Source organism: Pseudonaja textilis, chromosome 1 (assembly GCF_049901715.1).
Source record: "Pseudonaja textilis isolate UNSWEBS1 chromosome 1, rPseTex1.2, whole genome shotgun sequence".
Lineage (NCBI taxonomy): Eukaryota > Metazoa > Chordata > Lepidosauria > Squamata > Elapidae > Pseudonaja > Pseudonaja textilis.
The window spans coordinates 987,180-1,002,891 of NC_141990.1; the positions used below are offsets into that span (position 1 = coordinate 987,180).

Sequence of the window (15,712 nt, forward strand, 5' to 3'; positions counted from 1 at the left end):
AGGACTCCCCCCTCTCCACTTCACATGAAACCCCCCTCCTGAAAAACCTTGCTCAGGTGAAGAGACTTCGAAAGGTGTTTCCCCCATCTCCCCCAAAAAAACAGGACTGCATGGGATGAAGAGGCGGGTTGAAGTGTTTGAAACAGCCTGGCCCTGTTTGCGGTTAAGTTGTGCTTGTGGTTTTTACTTCGCCGTTTTTAAACCCAGATGAAGGTTTTGGGTGAGTCCGGGAAGTATTTTTCAACCTTCCTGGCAGCTTGAAGAGGGGTGGGCTTCGTCCCCTCCCGGAGTTCCTCTGCTTTAAGAGGGGTGGGCTTCAAGTCCCCAAATCCCCCAACCGGCAGGCTTTAAGACCAACGGGACCAAACTCCCAGAATCCCCCCCAGCTAGGGGGGGGATCGAAGTCCTCCCCCCCTCTACAAGCTGTCAAGATGGGCAGACCTCGGTCCAAAAGTCTCCTTTTGCCAACCGACTTCGTGTGCCTGCAAGGGCGAAGCTTTCCCTTGGCTGGCCTGCTTTCCTGGGGGGGCGGGAAGGGGGGGCACGATCCCCCTCCCCACAGCCCCGGGATCTGGCCTGCATGCCCCTCCCTTGGCTGCCCACTCTCGCAGCGGGAGGGCCGGGGTCTCTCCCCCACTCCCTCTGGGGGAGGCGAGGCTGGGGCTGCCTTGCCAGGTGGGCAACCCCCAGGTAAGCTGCCCCCTCCGCGCGGGGAGGGCAGCGGGGGCGGGTAGGGGCGGTGGCCTCTCGGGTCCTGACTCCTGCCTGCCCAGGTAGACTGGCCCCCCCGCAGGGGTGGGGGGGGGAAGGGGGGGGTCTCCACGCGGGCATCCCCAAGCAGCCTGGGCAGAAGGGAGCCGCGGCGCCCGCGGGCGCCTTTCCAAGCTGGCAGGCGGGACCGGGGTAGGGGGCGGGGTCAGCAGGGGGCGGGGCGGGGCCCGGCCTGGCCTCGCCCCCTGCCCCTCCCCCGTCCCTCCCCTCCCTCCCCCAGCAGCCCGAGCCGCGGCTCACACAATAGCGGCGAGCGCGGAGCTCGGCGGCGCTGGGCGGGCGGCGGCTGCGGAGGGGCCCCCACGGCCGGCCGGGGTTGCGGGCGAGCGGGGTGCATCGTTGGCAACGGAGGAGGAGGAGGAGGAGGAGCCGCCGGAGCCATGCCGGGCTTCGACTACAAGTTCCTGGAGAAGCCGAAGCGGCGGCTGCTGTGCCCGCTGTGTGCCAAGGCCATGCGGGAGCCCGTGCGCGTCTCCACCTGTGGGCACCGCTTCTGCGACACCTGCCTCCAGGAGTTCCTCAGGTGGGCGGGCGAGCGACCGGGGGGACCCCCTCTGCACACACCCCACCACCCCCGGTTCCCCTGGGCATGGGCAGAGCGCCCCCAAGCGCTACCCCCCCACCCCCCGGCGGAGAGAGAGAGAGAGAGACCCCTGCCCGGTGCGGGGAAGCGGGCTGGAGTCGGGGTGGGGGTGGGCATCCGTTCCCCCCCTCCTCCTCGCCCCTCTGCCCTGACCCTCCGGAGGGTGGAGGGGGGACTCCCTGGGGGTGGGGGTGGGGGTCAGCCTCCCCTCTTTGCCCGGCCGGAGGCAGCCCGCGATTACCTGCTGGGGACCCCCCCTCCCCTCCCCTCCCTGCCCTGCCCTGCCCTGTTTGGTGCCCGCTGGCCGGGCAACGGCCTTCCACCCGCCCCCTCCCCCCCCCCGTGTTTGCAGAGCGATGTCCGGACGCCTCCCGGGCAGCGAGGAGGAATTCGGCCCCCACCCGGGGCTGCCCCGGCCCAGCAATGCCGCCTGCCCGGTTCCTCCTCTCTTTTGAGGAGGGGAGGGGGTTCCAGGGAGGGGAGGGCGGCCGGTCCCCGGAGACGGGGCGGGAAAAGTGGAATTTAACCCCGAAAGCGGCTGGTTGGCAGGCGGGAGCTGTCCCGGCCTGCCCAGAAACTCCTCGACTTTCGCCGGTTTCGGGCAGGCGAGCGAAGGGAGGGGGAGGGGGCGGCCGTCCTTGGATTGGGGTGCTCCGGGGACGGGGGACCACCAGGAGATGTGCAGGTGGGTTAAGAAGTCGGGAAAAGTCGCGGGGGGTGGGCGGGTGTTTAGGAAATGTTGGAGGTATTGTGAGGTTTCCTCCCAGGGAGAGATTCCTTTGGTGGTGGTGGTTTTTTTTTTTAAAAAAAGAGAAGAACAAGAATTGGAAGGGACTTGGAGGTCTTCTAGTCCAACCCCCCTGCTCCATCAGGAGGGTCCAACTTGGGAACTTTTAAGACTTGTGGACTCCCAACTCCCAGAATTCCGGGAGTTGTAGTTCACAAGTTTTAAAAGTTCCCAAATTTGCACACCTTTAACCTTACACCACTCCGGACAAGAGACTCTCCAATGCTGGAGCAAACCTACGGAAGCCACAGGACGCTGCCTCAGCCGGCGGGGCCACAAGTTAAGAGGTTGCAAACTCTTACAAGGGCCTGGGGTCTACGTGAAAACAGTGTCTTTCCTGGCTATCTCGGTGGGGCGTGGGTGTGGGGGGGTCACGTCCGTGTGCCCCCTCTTTTCCCAGCCCAGGAGCCCTGTGTGTGTGTGTGTGTGCGAGACGGCAAACTCTTCCAGACTGTGTTTGTTGTGCTCTGAAATAACCACAATAAGCTTCGCAGGGTGAAATCCAGTCCATTAGTTGTTCTTGTTGTTGTTGTTATGTGTGCAATGCAGGAGCCACAATTCCCCAATCCCCGCCCCCGTTTGCAGCTATCTGAACATGCCCAGGTAGCTTGGGGTTGGGGGCCCCAATGGAGGAGACCCTTCCCAACTCTGAGCATTGGGTTTTAGGGCCAGTTGAGGGGGGGGGGCTTTTCCCCCTTGGGCTCACCCCCAAATCTCTCCCCACCCGTCTCATTTGAAAACGTTGCGTTTCCTGGTTTGGGGAGTTGGGGGGAGGGCTGCTGTTTTCCTGACCTGGAGGGGCGGGGGGCTCTCCACCTTGTGGGTGGGATGCCAGCCCCTCCCTGCTGGCCTCAGGTCTCCCCGCACGACGAGACAAAGACCCTCCCGGAAGGAGGGAGAAGACCGGGGGGAGCGTCTTACAACGGGGCTGTTTACAAACCTCGAGAGAGTTTTTGAGTTTCTTTTTTTTCCTTGGTCTGGGGGAGCAGCTTTGAAGCCCCCCCTCTTGGGTGGGGCCTGGAAAAAGCAGAGCCTCCGACTGCAGGAATGTGCCCGGAGGGGATTTAGGGGTGGTGGGGGCGTGTTTTCCCAGCCCCAGCTAAGGCCCTTTTCCTTCCCCTACATATCTTCCCCAGCGCTGCTGCTTCGGGGTGGGTTGGGAAGTTGCTTGCCAAGGGGAGAGGGGAGGGCTGTGGGAATGGGGACCCCCTCCCCAGTCCGGCCTGGATCCCAGAAGTGAGGGGGGGGTGGAGTGGGATTCCTCTTTCTCTCTTGCAACCCCCCCCCCTCAGTGCTGCTACGGCTGCTGGCTCAGCACATTCTCTGGCGCTTAAGGGATTAATTGCTTGCAGCCCCTCCTTCTGGGGAGGTTGGCAGACCCCCCCTCTCTTTAACCCTCCCGCTTCCTGTGGGCTCCACGCTGGCCGGAAAAGGGGGAACAACCCCCCAGAAGACCCTGGGGGTGGGTGGGTGGGGGGTATCCCTGATTTTGAAGTCGGGGACCCCTCTTGTCTCCACGTCCTTGACTTGTGACAGGGGTCTCCAAACGTGGCCCCTTTAAGACTTGGGAACTTCAGCTCCCAGAATTCTCCAGCCAGTGCCGGCTGGGGAATTCTGGGAGTTGCAGTCCACAAGTCTTAAAGTAGCCAAGGTTGGGGACCCTCTGGTCTGCTGGCTGGGGAATTCTGGGAGTTGAAGTCCCCAAGTCTTAAAGGGGCCAGGGTGGGAGACCTGTGACTTACGACCTTGGTAATATCCGTCGCTAAGTGAGTTTTGCCATTTTACCTCCTCTCGTGCCGCCGTCATTTAAGGGAATCCCTGCCGATGTTTAAGTGAGTCACACATGGTTGTTAAGTGAATCAGGCTTCCCCATTGACTTGGCCACTAGGAGGACCCTGCCACCATCATAAACTTGAGTCCAGTTGCCAAGAGTCCAAATTTGGATCACGTGTGACCATGGGAAAGGGGGCGGGGCAGATGCTGCAAATGGTCATACGTGTGAAACGACCCTCCCGGGTCACTATTTTTTTCTCAGTGCCGTTGTGACTTTGGACGGGTCACTAAACGGACCATGGCAAGTTGAGGACCGGCGGCATAGCAGAGCTTTGGGGTCGGTGGGCTTGTGCCCCCTGAAGACAAAGGTGCCTCAGGCCTTTCTCACTGGGCTGGGTGTGACCCCCCACCTGCCCCCCGCACCTGTGGGAGGAAGGGGAGGGGCTGCTTTGGCCTCCCGCCCACCAGCTGGGAGCCGGGCCAGGGGAGTCGGCTGGCAACCCCTGGGCTTCCCACCCACCCAAGTGGGCAGGTGGAACGGAGGCAGGAGCCCGGGGGCCGGCCAGGCTGACTGGCATCCGCTGAACAGGTGGGCTTCTCCTCCTTGGGCCTCCACCTGGCCAGCTGCCAAGCAAACTCCCCCCCTACGCCCCCCCCCGCTACAGCTCCTTCCCTGCAGGTCCCAACCGGTCCTGCTGCCCCCCCCCACGTTATAGAGCAGGTGGCATCAGTGCCCGTGGTCTCCGTTTGTCCCTGGGCTGCCAGCCCTGCCCCTCCCCCTGGCTAAGGAGGATCCCCCTGCTGGGGGGGGGGGGGGGAGAGTGGAGGGCTCTGGATAGGGGGGTGCAGGAAGGAATTTGGGGGTTGCTAGGAGCCGCCCAGGGTAGATTGGCGGAAGGGAGGGTGAGTCAATGTTTGCCCTGCTAGCACCCAGCGGCTCCAATGACCTTTGGCCGGGCCCTGCTCCGCTTGGCTTCCCCTGAAAGGGAGGGGCACTGGCAGCAGGGAGGGGAGGGGCATGTGGGGGAAGGGGGGAGGGGAGTTCTGTCAAAGGACAGATGAGCTTCAGGAGAGAGGGAGAGGGTTGGTTGCGGTCTCTGGAAGTTTGTGTCTTTTCTTTCTTTCTTTCTTTCTTTCTTTCTTTCTTTCTTTCTTTCTTTCTTTCTTTCTTTCTTTCTTCCTTTCTTCCTTCCTTCCTTCCTTCCTCCCTTCCTCCCTTCCTTTCACCATCTATCTATATCTTTTTGTCTGTTTATCTATCTCTATTTCTATCATATCTATCTATCTCCATCCATCCACATAATCTCTATCTTATAGTCCATCCTATCTGTCTGTCTCTCATCTATCTATCTATCTATCTATCTATCTATCTATCTATCTATCTATCTATCTATCTATCATCTGCATATCTGTCTATCTATCTATCTATCTATCCATCCATCTATCTCAATCACCCTTTCATCTATCTATCATCTATCTATCTATCTGCTATCTATCTATCTATCTATCTATCTATCTCTCTCTATCTATCTATCTGTGTCTGTCTATCATCTATATCAAGTCTATCTGTCATATATCTATCTATCTCTATCACCCTTATATCTATCAATCTTTCTCTTCCATCCATCCATCTCAATCATTTTTTCTTTCATCTATCTATCTATCTATCTATCTATCTATCTATCTATCTATCTATCATATCTATCTATCTATCTATCTATCTATCTATCTATCTATCTATCTATCTATCTATCTATCTATCTATCTATCATCTTCTATCACCCTTATATCTGTCAATCTTTCTCTTCCATCCATCCATCTATCTCAATCATTTTTTCTTTCATCTATCTATCTATCTATCTATCTATCTATCTATCTATCTATCTAGTTTGTCCATCCATCCATCCATCCATCCATCTATCATCATGAAACGTATTTGCAGCCTATCTGACGGCCATTGTCTCTGCGTGACTTACAGCATAAAAACATTAAAACCACCAAGTATAAAATAACACAGCAAATAAAACCATTAAGCCCAGAAGACAAAGGAGGGAGCCAGGCACGCACACACACACACTCACACTGTATGTGTGTGTGTTGTGTGTGTGTGTGTGAGAGAGAGAGTATGCGTGTGTGTGCGTGTGTGTGTGTGTGTGTGTGTGTACAGAGACTGTCTTGACCCCTGGAAGGCAGGGGAGGCACCTCGGCAGGAAGTAAGTGAGTGAGAACCAAGGCAGAAACTTGGAAGGGGGCCGGGGGGGGAAGAGCAGGGATTTCCCCTTGTCCAGCTGGAGGACAGCCCCATATTCCTCCCCCAGAGCTTCTATGTGGCCCCTCCCCCCCTCTCCTCCCCCTCCCCCACATCCACTTGGTTCAAGGGGCCACACGCAGAGGGTGGTTCGCCCTGGCCGGCCGCGTTCGGACTTAGCTGGCTGCGCATTTTCGGTGTGGAATTTTCGCCCCTGGAATCCCACGTCCGGTTTGGGTCCCCACGTTGCAAAAAAAAAGAGGTTGAGGCCTTGGAAAAAGTTTGGAGAAGAACAAGGAAGAGGAGAGTAAAACCTTTGAAAAAACGGCTGCGGGATTTGGGTTCGGCCAGTCTAGGAAAAGAAGGACCAGGGGGGGGGGGGACGCACGCATGCTAGCACCATTCCAGGATTTTTGGGGGGAGGGGGGGGGCTGCCACAAGGGAGAGAGGGCTGGGTCCGGCTGTTTGACAAAGCACCCGAAGGCCGGACAAGGAACAACGGATGGAAACGGACCGAGGACAGAAGCAACCTGGAACAAAGAAGAAACCTCACAGTGAGAACGATGAGCCAGAGGAACGGCTGGCCACTAGAAGTTGTAAATGCTCCAACGTCGGAGGCTTTAAAGAAGAGACTGGACAGCCGCTTGTCTGGAATGGTGTAGGGCCTCCTGCTTGAGCTGGGGGCTGGACTAGATGACCTCCAGGGTCCCTTCCAGCTCTATTCGGATCGATCGGTTTGGAAAATTACGGGTGGAGGGAGTCTACTTTGGGGGTTGGGCTGATGACCCGGGCGGGGGGGGGATTGGCCAATTCTGTGATTGAACCCCCCCCCCCTCTCGTGCACGGGGGGGCCACGCATGGAAAAAGGGCTGGGACCATGAGATCCCTTAACCCGGACCCCCCCCCACTGGCTTACTATGTTCAGTGGGGGTCCTGGGTGGGGGGGGGCTGGTGATAGTCGGGGAGGGAGACTCCCAGGCCAGCTGAGTCCTTGGTTTGCCCCCCCCTCCCCCCTCTTCCCCCACTTCTAGTCCAGGTAGTAATTGACCCCCAAAATGACCGTTGCTAAGGCAAGACGCTTGTTAAGTGAGTTTCTCTCCCATTTGACGACGTTTCTTGCCGCAGTTGCTAAGCGAATCCCTGCAGTTGTGACATCAGCAACACGGTCTTTAAGTGAACCCCATTGCCTAGGCTGGTCAGAAAGTGGAAAAAGGGGATCCCATGAGCGCCCCCCTGGGAACGTGGCGGCCATCATAAGTATAAGCCAAGAGTGCAAATGTTGTGACTGCGTAGCTACGGGGTTGCTACAACGGTAGTAAGTCTGCCAAACTTTCACAAGCCAATTTCCAGGGCTGTCATCACTTCGAATGGTCACTAATCAAACCATGGTGTGCCTCCCTCATCCTGGCCAGTGCAGCGGGTGGGCGTAGGGTCTTGGGGGATTCCCCAGCAGGGAAACCCAGATTGGTGTAGTTGTATTGTTCCGTGCTACACAGAACAAGCCACCATCCGTTGCACTGTGGTGGAAGCTGGCATCTCTTGGGGCAGCGCCAAAGAAGGCCGGTTGGTCTTTAATTCTTTTTAAAGAATTTTTTATTTTGACAACAAACATAAGATAAAACACAAACGCAAAACCTCTAGCTATCCATAGTATATCATTATTATTATTATTAGACTTTGATTGTAAGTCTATTATTAGACTTATTAGACTTTGATTGTAAGTTCATGTCCGCCTTTTCGAGCAAAACTCAGCTTGGACAATGTCTAGCTCATAATATCATTCCTTTCACAATAATCAAATATAACCTATCATTGCAATGTATCATCTTTACTATTATATCTATATTATAGCATATATTTTATTGCTCTGTTTTCCTATCTAGCCATTGATAGAATAAATCCCATATTTTCTAATATTCCTTTTCTTCTTGCTCTCTAACGGCCAGGGTCAAATCTACCCATTTCTGCACATTCCACGGTTCTCTCTTCTTCTCTCGGGTTTTCCCCCCGCCCCACTTTTCGAAGGCCGGTGGGGGGAGTCTTAAGGGCTCCGCCGGCGGCATCCGTTGATCAGCTAAGCCATTAATGGCAGCCGAGAGTGGGGAAGGTCTCCGTTTGGGTGAAATGGCACCAGTCGTGGCTGAGAAGAAAAGGGTTCCCTGCCCAGCTAAGGTGGCACCCTGGCAAAAGCCCAGGAAAGGTGGCATTTCCCCCCCACCCCCCTGTTTCCAAACTCCCAGGTGTGGGGAAAGAAAGAGATTCTAGTCCTCAGTGTTGTAATAATACCTGTACCCCCGGGCGGGCGTGAAACGCTTCCAGGCCGGGGCACCCGAATAAAAGAGCCAGCTGTTGGGCGGCTTTGTCCCCTGGCACGCAGGTTGGCAGCGTGGGCAGCCCGGTGGCGTCGAGGGAGAGATTCCTTGCCCACCGCCTGGCCGTTCAGTCTCCATTTTCCTCCTGCAGTGAAGGCGTTTTCAAGTGCCCGGAGGACCAGCTGCCCCTCGACTACGCCAAGGTGAGCCCCAAGGCTGGGCGAGGCTCTGTTGGGGGGTGGGGGTGGCAGGGGGTGCGTGTGTGTGGTGTGTGTGGGGGTGACTTTGCCCCTCTGGGCACCTCCTGGCCCACTTCCTCCCCCTTGCTGCCAGCCATCCTGGTCTGCCCACCCTCACACACCACACCCCCGTGTCTTTCCTGTGGCTGGTTAATCCGGTGCCCGGCTTGGCATCTGCTGGGGAAGCCGGCCAGGCAGGAAGGAATTGGGGGGGGGGCGTGTTTGCAGATGGCGGGGATAACGGGGAGGGGGCTGCTGGGAGGGGAGGGGGCTGCCTGGCAAAGGGTTGGCATGTGTTCCCACGACCCTCCCAGGCCGCCTCTGAGATCCAGGGAGGGTTAGGTCTGGATGGGCTTTGGTGTCCCAACAGGAGGAGGGAGGAGGGAAGAAAGAGGGAAGAAAGGAAGGGGAAGGAAGGAAGGAAGGAAGGAAGATAAGGTAAGGAAGGTAGGAAGAAGGAAGGAAGGGAATGAGTGGAGGAGGGAAAGAGAAGAAGGAAGAGAAGGGTGGGGAAAAGAGAAAGGAGGAAGGGAAGAGAGGCAGGAAGGAAGGGGAGGAAGGAAAGTGAGAGGAAGGAAATGAAGGGGAGGGAGGGGAAGAGAAGAAGGAAAGAAGGAGGGGAGGGAGGGAAGAGAGAAGGAAGGGAGGATGAGGGGAGGGAAGAGAGAAAGGGGATGGAGGAAGGAAGTAGAGGAGGAAGGAAGAGAAAAGTGGGATGGATGGATGGAAGAAAGGAAGGAAGGAAGGAAGGAAGGAAGGAAGGAAGGAAGGAAGGAAGGAAGGAAGGAAGGAAGGAAGGAAGGAAGGAAGGAAAGGCAGCCGAGAGAGCGCAGCCCCACCTGAGACCCCTTTCTCCCTCCAGATTTACCCGGATCCCGACCTGGAGGCCCAGGTGCTGAGCCTGAGCATCAGGTGTATCCACAGTGAGGAGGGCTGTCGCTGGACTGGCACCGTCCGCCATTTGCAGGTGGGAAAAGCCCTGGGAGCACCTGAGCCTTTCTGGCCCCCTCCCTGGCCTGGGAGGGGCTGTTGGGGGCCAAGGGAGGGGAGGGTCTTTCCCTCCTCCCCTCCTCCAAGTGACCCCCCTTCTCGCCCCCCCCCGCACTGGTCCAGGCCCACCTGGGGACCTGCAGCTTCAACGTGGTGCCCTGCCCCAACCGCTGTGGGGCCAAGCTGAGCCGCCGGGACCTGCCCCCCCACCTGCAGCACGACTGTCCCCAGAGGCACCTCCAGTGCGAATTCTGCCGGGCTGACTTCACGGGGGAAGCCTTCGAGGTGAGGAGGGGCAGGGGGGGACTATCGTGTGTGTGTGCGTGTGTGCGCACGCGTGTGTGTCCAGCTTCTGTCCATTGTCCCTCAGGTGAGGGGGGGGGAGGCTGAAAGAAGCAACCCTCCAGGCTCTGTGGCTGCAGTTGAATCTCTGTCTCTCTCTCTCTCTGTCTGTCTCTCTCTCTCTCTCTCTCTCTCTCTCTCTCTCTCTCTCTCTCTCTCTCTCTCTCTCTCTCTCTCTCTCTCTCTCTCTCTCTCTGTCTCTCTCTCTCTCTCTGTCTCTCTCTCTCTCTCTCTGTCTCTCTCTCTCTCTCTCTCTCTCTCTCTGTCTCTCTCTCTCTCTCTCTCTGTCTGTCTCTCTCTCTCTCTCTCTCTCTCTCTCTCTCTGTCTCTCTCTCTCTGTCTCTGTCTCTCTCTCTGTCTCTCTCTCTCTCTCTCTCTCTCTCTCTCTCTCTCTCTCTCTCTCTCTCTCTCTCTCTCTCTGTCTCTCTCTGTCTCTCTCTCTCTCTCTCTCTGTCTCTGTCTCTCTCTCTCTCTCTCTCTCTCTCTCTCTCTCTCTCTGTCTCTGTCTCTCTCTCTGTCTCTGTCTCTCTCTCTCTCTCTCTCTCTCTCTCTCTCTCTCTCTCTCTCTCTGTCTCTCTCTGTCTCTCTCTCTCTCTCTCTCTCTCTCTCTCTCTCTCTCTCTCTCTGTCTCTGTCTCTCTGTCTCTCTCTCTCTCTCTCTCTCTCTCTCTCTCTGTCTCTCTCTCTCTCTCTGTCTCTCTCTCTCTCTCTCTGTCTCTGTCTCTCTCTGTCTCTCTCTCTCTCTCTCTCTTTCTCTCTCTCTCTGTCTCTCTCTCTGTCTGTCTCTGTCTCTCTCTGGAGAGATAAATAAAATAGCACAAGAGGCAATTGGGCCCCATCTGCCCAAAAGAAAAGAAAAGAATAAATAAAATAATAAAAAATAAAATAAAATAACAAAATAAAAGTGAAATCAAATACATCACAAAGCATAAAGAGCAATTGCCCCCCGCCTCCTTCTGCCCCAAGGAGATTTCCCTCCTCCCACTTTCTCCCTCTGCCTGGGCATTTCCTGGTGGCCTCCTGTCCTCCAGCAAGAGAGAGATCCGGGAAGCAAACCTCCCGCTTGCTCGCCCTTCCCTCCCTCTGATTTCTTCCCCGTCCGGCTTCTTTTCCAGAACCACCAGGGGGTCTGCCCCCAGGAGAGCGTCTACTGCGAGAACAAGTGTGGGGCGCGCATGATGCGCCGGCTGCTGTCCCAGCACATGTTGGCCGAGTGTCCGAAGCGCACCCAGCCCTGCAGCTACTGTGCCAAGGAGTTCCTCTACGACACCATCCAGGTGGGTCCCTAGGGAGGGGGTGGCCTGAATGGCGCCCTGGCCTTTGGGGGGGGCGTGAGGGGAGAAGCTTGGGTCGGTCCCCCACACTGGTGGGCTGTGGGGACGCCCCGATTTCGGGGTTGCGGTGCCCTCTCTTCGTAGCCCAAGAAACTCCCTCCTTTGGGGTCCCTAAAAGATTTGGGGGGGGGCACATCCGTGGGGGAGCATTGCCACGGGGAAGCATTGTCTTCTGTGGCATCCACACGTGGCCTTGGAGACTTCAAGTCAGGGGTGGGATTCAAATTTTTAACAACCGGTTCTGTGGGCGTGGCTTAGGTGGTAGGCGTGGCTTGGTGGTCATGTGACTGGCTGGGTGTGGCCAACTCAACATCACTCACATTGAGGCACGCATCTCCTCACCTGGCCTCATGACGGTGGGGATGCTGCAACCGTCGTAAGTATGAAAAACGGTCATAAGTCACTTTTTTCCGTGCCATTGTAACTTTGAATGGTCCCTCCACACAAGCAAAGTACCAGCAAAGGAGGGGAAAAAAACTCCAGAGAAGTTCCTGAGACAGGAAGTCTCGTCCTGCCAAGAATGTAATAAGGGTTAAAACGGAGAGGCAGCAACCCCAGAATGTTTCCTTCCTGCCTTCCTTACGGGATTAGCCCAGTAATTTCTTCTAACAACCGGTTCTCCGAACTGCTTAGAAGGTTAATAACCAGTTCTAGCAAATAGGTGCAAACCGGTAGAATCCCTCCCCTGCTTCAAGGGGTTCCCCCAAAGACCTTGGAGGGTGGGGGGGTTGTAGGGTAGAGCTTCACTACAGAGGGGCAGTCTACCTCTGAACCCTAGAACAGTGATGGCAAACCTTTTTGTTGTGGTGTGCTGAAAGTGCGCCCATGTGCCGACATCCACAATGCAATGTGCCCCCCTTGCGCATGCCTGCGTAACACCCTTGCCCCCCTACCTGCATTCACTGGGCGTGCGTGGGCCTCCCAGGTGATTTTCAGCCCATTTAAGGCCACTTTCTCCCTCCGGGAGACTCAAGGAAAACCTCTGCAGCCTTTGGAGGCCGAAAAACAGGCCCATTTTGCCGCTTCCAGTATTTTTCGGCCTCCTGAGGCTGCAGAGGCTTCTCTCAAGCCTCTGGGAGGGTGAAAATGCAACGGTCGTAAGTGTGAAAAAAAAACCCCAATCCTAAGTTGTCGCCGTTGTAACATCAAGCGGTCACTAAATGAATATCGTAAGTCAAGGACTCCATGTAATGCTGCAGACTCCACGTGGTGCTTTTCTGCTCTCTCTCTTTCTCTCTCCAGAACCACGAGTACCAGTGCCCCCGCTACCCCGTGCCCTGTCCCAATCAGTGCGGGGTGCCCAATATCGCCCGAGAGGACCTGAGCGGGCACCTGAAGGACAACTGCTCCACGGCTCTGGCCCTTTGCCCCTTCAAGGAGGCCGGCTGCAAACACCGGGTAAGCCACAGACCCTCCCGGCCTTCCCACCCCAGCCCCCTCCTCTTCCTCGGCTGCCAGCTGCCAGCCGTCTCGCTGCCGCGATCTCAGCAGAGAAACCATCGGTCAACTAAAAAGATTCTCCTTTGGTCTTTTTAGCTGCCAGCCGAAAGGGAGTGTGGGGGAAAACAGTGCATTCCTTAAATGCCTCAGATAATCGCCTTGGCAGCCGAAGCTTCTGGCGCGCAAGATTATTACTGGAGAGCATGATGGATGACTCTTGGCTATGGATCTGTCCCATTGGAGAATATACGTCCAAGGGGTGGGGGGAAGACTAGGGTCAAGGGGGAAATGAATGATGTATTTTACTATCAGCTGCCTCCAGCTAACGCCAACATGGCCGCTCCTAATAAATCCATTTTATTTTCTCTGAGAGATGCGGCTAGAGAGACTTATGATCCGAATGGGGGTGGATTTGTTGGGGTCCTGACACCGTTCTTATTTCACATTTCCCAGGCTTTTTGGAGAGAACGCTCTGCCAGTTGCGCCCACTGGGAATACTGGTTGCAGTGCTCTCATGTCAGGGTTCCAGCAACCTTCCTAATCAAATCACGATTCTCGAGCCCAACTTCAAAAAAACTGCAAAGGGTTCATTAGAGGCGACAGGCTGGCCAGGCCCTGTATAGGAAGCCAACTCCGGCCTACGTCATTCACAGCCCCCTATTCCTCCCCCCTCCCCACCTGGATGGTGTCATAAATCAGATCCTCCAACTGAGCACCCTCACGGGGCTGGGTGTCCTCAATCCCGTTCTCCAATTCAATATATTCGCGGGGCAAAAGCTCCGGTAGTTTAGCTACAATCTTTTAACGATAAAGAGTTGGAATGTACCTCCGCTTCCAAACCGCTGCACGGCTCTTCCCGATTGCCTTCCTCCCCCCCACCGCCATTTTTTATGGCAACGACTAAAACAGGCCTAGGAATGTTTGATGAGTTGACAGCAACTTTGAACAGTCTTTGTTTAGTACAAATGGTACAAATGGTCGTAAATCGAGGACTGCCATGTCTCTGGAGTTGGTGGGGGGTGGGATTTGTTGCCAAGGTTGCCAAGCCACAGGATGGTGGGGAGGGGCCCGTCTGGCTCGGGGCAGAGAGGCCGCTTTGGCTGTGCATCCTCCAAGCTGAGGCACATGGACATCGGAGTACCGGGCCCCTTGATGAGAGGAGCCCGGCCCTGCGTCTCTGGGCACCTGGCCGCCTCTTAGCCACCTGCTCTCTCCCCAGTGCCCCAAAGTCTCCCTGGGCCGCCACCTGGAGGAGAACACTAAGCTGCACCTGGGCCTGATGGGGGCGCTGGTGGCCCGGCAGCGCCAGGAGCTGGTGGAGCTGCGCCGCGAGGTGGAGGAGCTGGCGGTGGGCAGCGAGGGCGTGCTGATCTGGAAGATCGCCGACTACGGCCGGAAGCTGCAGGAGGCCCGCCTGCGGAGCAACTACGAGTCCTTCAGCCCCCCTTTCTACACCCACCGCTACGGCTACCGGCTCCAGGTGTCGGCCTTCCTGAACGGCAACGGGAGCGGCGAGGGCAGCCACCTCTCCGTCTACATCCGGGTGCTGCCGGGTCAGTACGACAACCTGCTGGAGTGGCCCTTCGCCTACCGGGTCACCTTCTCGCTGCTGGACCAGAGCGACCCTTCCCTCTCCAAGCCTCAGCACATTACGGAGACCTTCTTGCCGGACCCGGCCTGGAAGAACTTCCAGAAGCCCAGCACCAGGCGCACTTCCTTGGACGAGAGCCTGCTGGGCTTCGGCTACCCCAAGTTCATCTCCCACGAAGACATCAAGAAGCGCAACTACGTCCGCGACAACGCCGTCTTCATCAAGGCCTCGGTGGAGATCCCGCCCAAGATCATTTCCTGAGGGGGAGGAGGGCGGGCAGAAACCGAGGGACCTGGAGGGGGCAGGTGAAGGCTTCCCCCCACCCCCACGGGTTCCCCCCCCTTTGGTTCTGCTTTCGATAACGCCTTCTGCTCCACCCGCGATCTGCCCCTCTACTTTGGATTGACCCCCCCGCCGTCTCCCTGGGTTGAAATGGTGCTAATCGCTGCCGGGGGGCGGTGGGGGTGTTTCCAGCCTGGCTTGGGAAACGGGGGGGGGTCGCATTCTTCCCAGGAGCAGCTGGGCTGCCTCTGCACCCCCCCTTTCCCCCCCCACCTCACCCCAAACACCCTTTGAGGGTCTCTGCAAACACCAGCCGCGCGCTGGACAACTTCAGGGAGGCTGCTGGGTGCAGATCGGATCAGAGCCTTCCAGATTTGGGGGGGGTCCCCTGTATGCACTGATTCCCCCCCCTTTTCCATGGAGGGGGGGGGCAGGACTTGAAGGCTGGCAGCCCTGACTCTTCCTTTGCCCACCCCCCCGTATGGACTGGACCAGAGGGGGGGGCTGGAGCCCCTTCCTCCCAGCACTCCAGAGCCATATATTCTCCCCGGTGGGCCCTTCTGCCTTGGAGGGGGCGGTTAGAGAAACGGCCCACCAGGCCACGGGGGTGTGTGGGGGGTTGGGGGGGCAGGGGGCTGTAGCCACAACCAACTCCTCCTCTCTCTCTCCCTTTTCCGGAGTAATTTTTCTTCCTGTCTTTTTAATAAAACGGTTCCTTGTATTTATTAATCGATCGATGGGTGGCCTCCCTTCCCAGCTCTGGCCCAAAAGGCGGGGGAAAGAGGAGGGGGGAGATGGGGTTAGCCCCGCCCCATCTCCCCTCCCCAACACAAGTCGCTCAGCCACGTCCTCCTGGGGATTTGGAGGGGGAGGAACCGAATCCTGCCCCCCCGACCCTCACTCGCTCATTTTGGTTCAAAGCTGCCTGGTTAACTCTGGCCAGAAATGGAGACCCGGGGGGAGGCGAGGGGGTCCTTTGGGGCCACCGGGGTCTCCCAACGCCTCTGCCCAGGGGTTTTGG

The 15,712-nt window shown here is 57.1% G+C and overlaps 1 protein-coding gene across 2 annotated transcripts; it reads left to right on the forward strand.

The window, feature by feature from the left end:
- The first annotated feature begins 1,014 nt into the window (after positions 1 to 1,014).
- On the forward strand, positions 1,015 to 15,420 carry TRAF4 (TNF receptor associated factor 4). 2 transcript variants are annotated; one of them, XM_087924219.1, is made up of 7 exons: positions 1,015 to 1,294; positions 8,626 to 8,677; positions 9,576 to 9,680; positions 9,827 to 9,988; positions 11,160 to 11,321; positions 12,621 to 12,776; positions 14,038 to 15,420. In XM_087924219.1, exons 1-7 carry the CDS (start codon positions 1,152 to 1,154, stop codon positions 14,668 to 14,670), a joined length of 1,413 nt encoding a protein of 470 aa, XP_087780345.1. In that variant the 5' UTR covers positions 1,015 to 1,151; the 3' UTR covers positions 14,671 to 15,420. The 2 variants fall into 2 exon arrangements, with proteins under 2 accessions (XP_087780345.1, XP_087780338.1); XM_087924212.1 differs by lacking the exon at positions 1,015 to 1,294 and adding an exon at positions 7,196 to 7,477.
- Positions 15,421 to 15,712: the final 292 nt, after the last annotated feature.